General features: G+C 37.8%; 1 protein-coding gene across 1 annotated transcript; it reads right to left on the bottom strand.

Annotated features, from left to right (window-relative positions):
* Positions 1-1418, bottom strand: LOC144997809 (putative F-box protein At1g67623). Its single transcript, XM_078957678.1, has 3 exons — positions 1120-1418; positions 500-665; positions 1-411 (listed from the first exon to the last, which is right to left on the bottom strand). Exons 1-3 carry the CDS (start codon positions 1293-1295, stop codon positions 1-3), a joined length of 753 nt encoding a protein of 250 aa, XP_078813804.1. The 5' UTR covers positions 1296-1418.
* Positions 1419-8916: the final 7498 nt, after the last annotated feature.

Here is an 8916-nt window from a genome sequence, read left to right as displayed (position 1 = left end):
TCAAAGATAGATATTCAAGATTCTACAAAATAAGATAAATTCTCGATACCACATACAAGAATCGCAACTTTCAACTTCTTCATCTTTGTTAAAATCCAACCTTCTTAGACGATGAACACCATGATCTCTTTTTTGGCATTCCATGTTAATTTCTTGAACTGAAATTGTATTATTGACCCACATTGTATTTAAGATATGTCTTACTTTATTTCTACAATCATCAACGTTCCAACATCTTGATAGCGAATTCCTCATGGAATTCAACAGCTTCAACCCTTGGTCGCTCATTCTATCTCCTTGAGAAAGGAGAATCATCCCATAAACATACGTGGCCTCAGTATGCTCCTTCTTGGATGCCATTTTTAGATACTCCATTCCAGATTCAACTTCAGCCTTCTCAAAATAATCTATCTGTAATTAAAAAATATATATGTCAATTAAACTAATCAGATTTTCACACGATGATCAATAATTGATAAAAGTTAAAAACTAGTCATACAATTCCTCGTCTGAATAATGACTCCGGGTTTCCTTTGTCGAAGCAATTCATTAGGAATGAACAAACATTATCACTTTGAGGATACCATGGAATCATCGGAAACTTGTCGATTGAAATGCGTTGAATGACATAATGTTCTTCTGTTGCTTCCAGAAAGTCCTTGCAACTATATAAACAAATAAAAAAAAGTTGATTTAAATCAGAATAATCTAGAAGAAAAATCGAAGTAGTAATTCTTTCACGTAAACATATTTGGGACTATAAAAACCATGCATGCATGCGTAAAAAAAAAGCGATATCAAATCAACAAAACAAGTTGTTTTCCTGTTTAAAAACATAACACAGATGAATAATTCAACTTATATATAAACATAAAAGAAACTGATGAAGAAACAAGTAAACCCAAATTAATTTGGATGAAGATGTGTAAAGGTGATTCTTTCATCGTAAACAGGATTTAGGACTATATGTAAAACCATACATGCATGATAAAAACGACATCAATTTAACAAAACGGGTCGTTTTCAATTGTTTGTAAACAGAATACAGATGAATTACCGATTCAATTAATTTATATATATAACTATGTATATATGTGTGTACAAGATTCTAAAACTAACCATTGTTTAGCATTGAAAACATCAATGAACGAAGATGATCCGACATGGGCAAGAATGTCAACCAACAAATCTTTTGGAAGAGAAGCAATGGTTGTCTTTGGGTGTTTCTTGGTTCTTTTTATTCCATGGCTGCTTGTCGTATTCTTCTGGTGGGTTCGTTGTCTTAGAACACCCATTCTTATCTGATATTAACTTCAAAAAATCTTGAAAAGAAATTGGAATGAAAGAAGATTGATGATACGAAGTGTTAAATATATAACTAGCCTTGTTTGTACTCAGCAAGGAAGAGTTACTTGTTGGAAAAGAATGATGGGGATTTGAAACTAATTAAGGAAACGATGGCTTTTTAAAGATTTATGATGGGGTTATATTAAAAGAGGAAATCAGGGTTATTAAATCTCTAGGGAGTATCTTGTTACAAGAAGCGACGGTTAATTTAATTTGTTATCTGCATGGTATATATATATTTTTAATTAATATTTTGTTGTGAATAGATTGGAATAAGGAAACTTTGCCGAAAATAGGAATGTAATTATTACGGACGCTGTGTTCTCAAGATTTATTTGTGGTTTGTGATTAAGAAAGGAAATTAGATTTTCTAGATCTTTGACTCTTGATTATCTCCAATAACAAACAAGCTTAATTTAGCATTTTTAATTTTAGGGTTCTTGATTTTTTTAAGAAATAATTATTTTCAAGAGAAGACTAAGAGCCAATTTGGTGAAAATTTTATTCTTTCGCTATCTTTTTAAAAATAAGTTGTCCGATTTCATCAAATTCGTTAATATGTTTGATTTTTGAAAACGATTATAATTTACAGATGAAGATGGATGCCCACTACTAGAAACTGAAGTATCAGCGACAGACAATTCCGTCGCTAATCCGTCGATGATAGCCGTTAGTAGTGGATTAGCGACCGAATTGTCTGTCGAAAAAACCATTGTCGCTAATTGAAAGCGACGGATTCTGCGAGGGATTTAGTGACAGATTAGTGATGGATTACCGATGAAACAAATTTCTAGGGGATGCTCTAAAGCCTAACGTAATTCGTCGCTAAGATTAGTAAACCAACAAACTTTTTTTTGTTTTAGCAACGATCTAGTAGGTTTTAAATCTGTCGCTATTCCATAACAAGAACTCAACAAATGTAATTTAAGTTTTATACCCCAAAATCAAAACTTTAACATTTTACTACAATAATAAATATTAATATTAAATCAACAAAATAAAAATGCATGTTCACTTTCAAAGTATTGAAACCAAATTACAAAAGTCAACTATCAAAGTATAAAATCTTGGCTATTTCTTGTTGTTTGTCTCAAATTCTTCACATTTTTCCTTAAGCTCTTCCTTCATCTCATCACGATTATAATCAGCAATAACCTACAACGCAACAATATCAAGTTTACACCTAATTAAGCATCAAATCATATCATTCTATTAATAGCAACATATTTTCAACTTGAAAAAAAAAAACTTTATAGAATGAATAATAGCAACTTTATCAATCAAGACACGATCACCTTAAATTTAGTATGTAGATCTTTATGTCTTTGTTGTTCATAAGGCTGGTCAACTTTATCAAAAAAAGGTGATAAGGTTCTTTGGTACACTACGAAAACAGCATTCACTTGGACATAGTTTCACAAACATAGGGCGATGAGTTCTTTCTGTACACTATAGAAACAACAATAGCATAAAAAAATTATCATTCATAAAGTATAAATATAAACTAACTTTTTTTTTTAAACTTACATAAAGATTCATAAATAACACTCACATTCCAACAAAGTTGTATGAGCAAGAGCAAGCTACATCATAGCCTCTACTTTGTTGTGTTAATCTAGAAATATGGGACAGTTTAAGTCCAGGTGTATTTTGGGAAAACTTTCCTATTTAAAATTTTTGTGTTAGATTAGGCTTTGTTTTCAAGTAGCCTTATTACACTAGGTTTCCTTTATGTTTATTATAAATAGGTTCAAGTAGATTAAAGTTTTTAAGTCATTTTACCTTTGAAAATAAAAGTATTCTTCCAATATATTTTTGTCTTTTATTTCCCTGTTCCTTCCTGTGTTTATCTGTGTGGATTGATTTTAATTATCTCAGTTATTCCTAAGTGAATAAGGTATAATCAGTAGCCTATAGTTTTTATTACATATTACCTTTCTTCTCCATTTTCGTCCCATGTTCTTGACTTATGGGTTCACCTTTGCATCAGTACAGAAAGTAACATCAGATTACTTTGTTGTTATTACTACCTGTTCCTTTTTATTCATCTGTTCTTCTATTGTGATTACCTTGATGAACAAGGTGTAAACTCAAAGTAACCCCAGTGATTATATTTTGGTATTGAAACAATCTCTCAACTTACACACTTATATGTGATCATGCACTTTCACATACTTTGGATACCCAAGAAGTATGCTTTCAGACTTCTGATCGGTGTGTATCAGTCTCAAATCATGCATAACTACAATTACATTCAACAACATAAAATCACAAAACTTGAAAAAAAATCTCAACTCACATCCAAGAAAAGCTTTAGGACTTTTTAAATAGGCACATTAAGAGGTTCAGAGACAAAAGGAAGATGTAAAAGGGAAAACTAGATTAATAATCTTGCTTACAACATTGGCTACTGATGGGTTTTGAGCATTCTAACACTCCTATGGTGTACATGTAACCCTAGAAACCTTGGATCTATGTTTTCTCTAATATACATGCAAATTTAATTTTTCCAAGGTTCTCTTCCTAACTAGCACATCATGGGGTATATGTAATACAAAAAAACTAGTAGAATGACATACCTTTCTTGTAGCTTTGATTCCTTAAGGCCTTGTGAGTCTGGTATTCCAAATGTGATGCCTTAAATGTTTCACACAACACCAAAACTCTTGGAATAACTTGAGAGAAGAACACTTCACCACAAAATCGGGTAGCCCTCTTTGTTCTAGTCTTAGTGTCGATTTTGCTAGCCTATGGGATCCTTTTATAGTGTGCCACATGTAGGGTTACACCATGTAAACCCTAATGTGCATGACTTTTCATTTCCTCCATGATCCATGGGTTTTAACCTCTATGGACCATCCATGGATCACCTTATGGGTTTTAGCCCATCATAATGAATCATGGATCATAAGCCCACTATATAAGAATGAATGATTTACACAATCAATCCCCATATATTTAATTAGTCTCTTTTGATCACAAAATTAATTCTTGATCAATACTAATTAAATAATATGATTTCATATTAATATATTAGAACTTATAATATATTAACAAATGATAAGAATTCTTTTCTCATTTGTCTATCCAATTGTTCTGATGTCATGCAACCCAAATGGACCATGCTAAATCAGGTCAAATACATACCAAATATAATTATGGACTTAGATACCTTATCCAACAGCTACAATCTTTTCAAGATTTATACCTGTGGTGAAAGATAGAGCCGACAATGGTTGCACCATCTTCATTCTCACGTATAACAACCATATACATCCTTGATTTTAAATTGATTTGATCTTGGGAGACTCTAATTATAAAATAATTTTTTGAAAGCAATGGTTTTGTAAAACTTCTATTAGAAAAGGGGATGTTTTGAAAAGTTAAAAATTTATTGAATTTTTGGGATGTTATAGAAGGGCATTTTAGCTGACCACCAATGAGGATTATTGTCGTGCTTCAGATTTGAGTACATAGGGCTTACGTCTCGAGTACGCAGGACGTACTCCCCAATTCATCACTTTTGGGCCCTTTTGAGTTTGGGCCTTATTAAGCCATTGGGCTTTTGATTTTGGGCCATGGTTAGGTTGTGGGCTTTTTTTGGTATTGGTCCTATTAGAGTTTTTAGGCCCAATTAGGAAGTTGGGCTATATTGGGCTTTGTATTGTCATTTTAGGTTTTTTTTGCAATTGGGTTGGGCCTTGATTTTGGACCAATTAAGAAAATGGTAGAATTGTCTTTTATCCTTTAGGATGTTTGTTTATGGAGTAGGCCTAAGATTTTGGGTTATCGGGATAATTATTGACTAAGATCGTATTTATTGTTAGTTGGCGCAAGGTTATCTAGTTCATCGACCTGAGCGGTCATTTCATTATCAGCGGATTTGTAACGCTCCGTTTTGGGTATGTGATTTAATTAAAGTTTTCATTTCATGAGGGGCTCGACGAGTCTGTAGCCCGACTCATCGAGTAGAGATGGGTTGATCATGCGAGTTAAGCTGGCAACTCGGCGAGTCCGCCTGTCTGGATGAAGCCCAAATTTAAGGGTTTGCACCCTATTTAAACACACTCATACAACCCAACCTCGCCTCCATAACTCTCATATCATCTCTTAACGAACCTTAGCCCCCTTTTTGAGTGTGTGAGTGATTGTTGCTTTGTGAAGGAACTTTTGGAGCAAGTAGAAGAAGGAGAAGATTGAATAGTTCAAGGAAGAGGAAGTAAATCCAGAACACACTCAGTTGTGGTCATTTTTTCTGGTAATAAAGCCTCCATCTTGTTTATTGATCTAGTAGATCTTTTTTGTCCCCAAATTGTTGCTTTTAAGCCCCAAAACCCCAAATCCTTTATGATTAAGACTTATGATTAGGTCATACTTCAGATCTGGACCCTCATTGCATTCTAGTAGTGTAAATTTTCAGCTATGGTCGTGATTGAGGTCCCTCTTGAGCTTAGAACCCCATTAAGAGCTTAGATTTGGCATTTGAAGCCTTTAAAGCCATGCATGCACGTAAAGTTTGCAATAGTGGACGTCGACTGGAAAGTAGAGATATCAAAAAAGCATGTATCCGATAGGTACCCGAAACCCTAAACCGAGTTGACCAGTTAAATGACCGAGTTAATCAGAGACGATTCGGGGATGGGTATTACTCGAATTCAAAAAGTAGTGATGGGGATGGAGATTGGGATGGTTCTACTTGTCCGGTACCCATACCCATACCCAAAATCAACCCTGATGGCTACCATATATATATATATATATATATATATATATATATATATATATATATATATATATATATATATATTTGGATTAATGTCTAAGTCCATAACTATTTTGGTATGTACTTGACCCGATTGTGCATGGTCCTTTTGGGTTGCCTTCACACTGGTGACTAGACAGGATGATTGTTGAGGAGAGAGGCTGGTTTATTGTTAAGAATAATAAAATAGGGTATAAATATGATTTATTAATATATTATATGAATAATATATTAATTTGGAATCATATTATTAATTATTATAGGCGCAATCCTGCGAGCAGTGCTTCGTACCCATCTGCTTGGCTAGGCGCAATCCTGCGAGCAGTGCTTCGTACTCCGCCTCATTATTTGACGTGTGGAAATCGAAACGGAGGGCGTAGGTTACCTCTTCTCCTTCCGGGCTGGTCAGGATCAGCTCCGCCCATGAGCCTTCCCTGCTAGATGTCCCATCCGTATACAAAGTCCATGAACTGTTATCAGTCGGGGCCCTTTCAACTACCCACACTTTCTATTTGGTCGGGTCCCCTCTGTCCGGAATTTCTAGTAAGAAATCGGCTAGCACTTGTCCCTTGATACATGTCCTTGGGCGGTGATTTATGTCGTGCTCTCCCAGTTTGATCGCCTACTTTTCTAGCCGGCCCCACGTCTCCGGCTTGAGCAGTATCTGTTTGATGGGGTAACTCGTGATCACCTCGATCCGGTGTGCTTGAAAGTACCACCTTAGTCGTCGCGCTGCATAAATGAGCGCCAGGACTAGTCTCTCCAGCGTGGGATAGTTGAGTTACGGTCCTTGCAGCGCTCTACTAACAAAGTATATCGGTCTCTGTTCCCCTTCCCTTTCTACAGTCAATATTGAAGATATCGCTTCGCCTGATGTCGAGAGGTACACTCGTAACGTCTCTTCAGGGACAGGGCTGGCCAGCGTGGGTAATTCATGTAGCGCTTCCTTGATTCTTTAGAGCGCTTTTTCCGCTTCATTTGTCCATTGGAAATTGCACTTCTCAATGCATCCCTTCAATGCGTGGAATAACGGCATGACCTTGTCAGCGGATTTCGAAATAAGCCTGCTTAGAGCTGTAAGTTTCCCATTCAGACCCTATGCATCCCTGAGGGAGTTCGAGGTTGGTGTCTTGATGAATTCATCGACTTTGGTCGGGCTGGGCTGAATACCTTGCCTGGTGACGTAGTATCCCAGGAACTGTCCCTCTTCCACCCGAAACATACATTTGGTTGGGTTCAGTTTCATCTTTATTGCCTCTAGGGTTCGGAAAGTCTCCTCAATATCTTGCAACATCTTGTCTTCATGCGGGCTCTTAATCACCATGTCGTCCACATATACCTCGATGTTTCTTCCGATTTGTTTAGCAAATATCGAGTCGACCAGGCGCTGATATGTGGCCCCTGCATTTTTTAAGCCGAAAGGTATCTTGGTGTAGCAGAAAGTGCCATGATCCGTGTAGAAGGCTGTTTTCTCCTCATCTTCTTTGCTCATCAAAATCTGATGATACCCTTTACATGCATCCAAAAAACACTTCAACTTAAACCCTTGTAACGATTCCACTTTCTGATCAATCTTCGGGAGGGGGTAACAATCTTTAGGGCATGCCTTATTTATGTCGGAAAAGTCTATGCACATACGCCACGACCCATCTTGCTTGCAGACCATAACTGGGTTTGCGATCCATGTCGGGAATATTGCCTCCCGCACTATGCCGGCTGCTGCCAGCTTGGCCACTTCTGCATTAATTGCCCTATTACGGTCTCCTCCCTGGACTCTCTTTTTCTGCTTAACCTCTTTTGCGCATGGTTTAATTACAAGTTTATGCTCGATGAGCTTCCTTTCTACCCCTACCATGTCTGTAGGAGTCCATGCGAACACATGTTTGTATTGTTTGAGCAAGTCGACCAGCGCTCTTCTTGTGTGACTTGGGAGATCGCATCCAATGCTGACTGGCTGGTCAGGGTATCTTTCATTGATTACTTCCTTCCCTTTCACAGGGTTGTGTTTGGGCCTCTTGGTCTCTTTGGTTATCTCTGTCGGCTTCATGACTGTATAGCATTGCAATTCTTTAGGTGGGGTGGCCAGCACCGTAGCCGCGCCCATTGGGGTGTCGAACTTCATGATCCCATGCATAGTTGATGGTACTGCCCCCAGCTTCAAGAGGGTTGTTCTTCCCAGAATGATATTGTGTTCCGCCGAATGTCGAATGACCACGGAGTCTATCGAGGCGGTTTTCTTTCGCTGTTTGTCATGGCTAGTAATGTTCAGGGGTAGGTGGATTGTGCCCAATGGCCATAGGCTATGACCGATGTGTCCTACTAGCCTCTCGGTCGTGGGCCGTAAGTTATCCTTCCAGCGGTCTGGGAGGAGCCGGAAGCAATGCTCATAGATGATGTCCGCCGAATTCTCAGTGTCGACATAAACCCTATGTATAGTTACATCCCTGATGGAGGCTTGTATCACCAGCGGGTTGTCGCCCCTCCATCCTTCCGGTCGGGGGTCTTTTGCGGAGAACGTGAGTGTGTGTGCTGAAAGTTTGGCGGTCTCCTGCTCCCCCCGTTGTTCTTCCCTATTTCTCTTACTTTGTATCATGAATATCTCCTTGGGCTGGATCCCCTCACGAGGTGTGCCCTTGGCATTTTCAGCATCAAACTTGGCGCGCAAGCTTTGCGCTACTTCCACCAGATCTCATTTGAGTTGCTTCTCTTCCATCTCTTTCTTTAATACCGAACAGTTGGTCGTATCGTGAGTATTACTCTTGTGATATTCACAGTATCGTTTCTTGGACGACTTGGCCGGCTGCTGT

This window comes from Lactuca saligna, chromosome 1 (genome assembly GCF_052625555.1).
Source record: "Lactuca saligna cultivar CGN05327 chromosome 1, ASM5262555v1, whole genome shotgun sequence".
Classification (NCBI taxonomy): Eukaryota; Viridiplantae; Streptophyta; class Magnoliopsida; order Asterales; family Asteraceae; genus Lactuca; species Lactuca saligna.
Note: the sequence above shows the minus strand (reverse complement) of the source record. Positions and strands in the feature narration are given on the sequence as shown.

What these genes read in the sequence shown, in the direction of transcription:
- LOC144997809 (XM_078957678.1), bottom strand. Translation starts at nt 1,295, where the DNA reads ATGGGTGTTCTAAGACAACGAACCCACCAGAAGAATACGACAAGCAGC. An exon ending in GTTTTCAATGCTAAACAATG is followed by an intron (nt 666 to 1,119) that starts GTTAGTTTTAGA and finishes TTGTTTATATAG; the next exon opens with TTGCAAGGACTTTCTGGAAG. An exon ending in CATTATTCAGACGAGGAATT is followed by an intron (nt 412 to 499) that starts GTATGACTAGTT and finishes TTTTAATTACAG; the next exon opens with ATAGATTATTTTGAGAAGGC.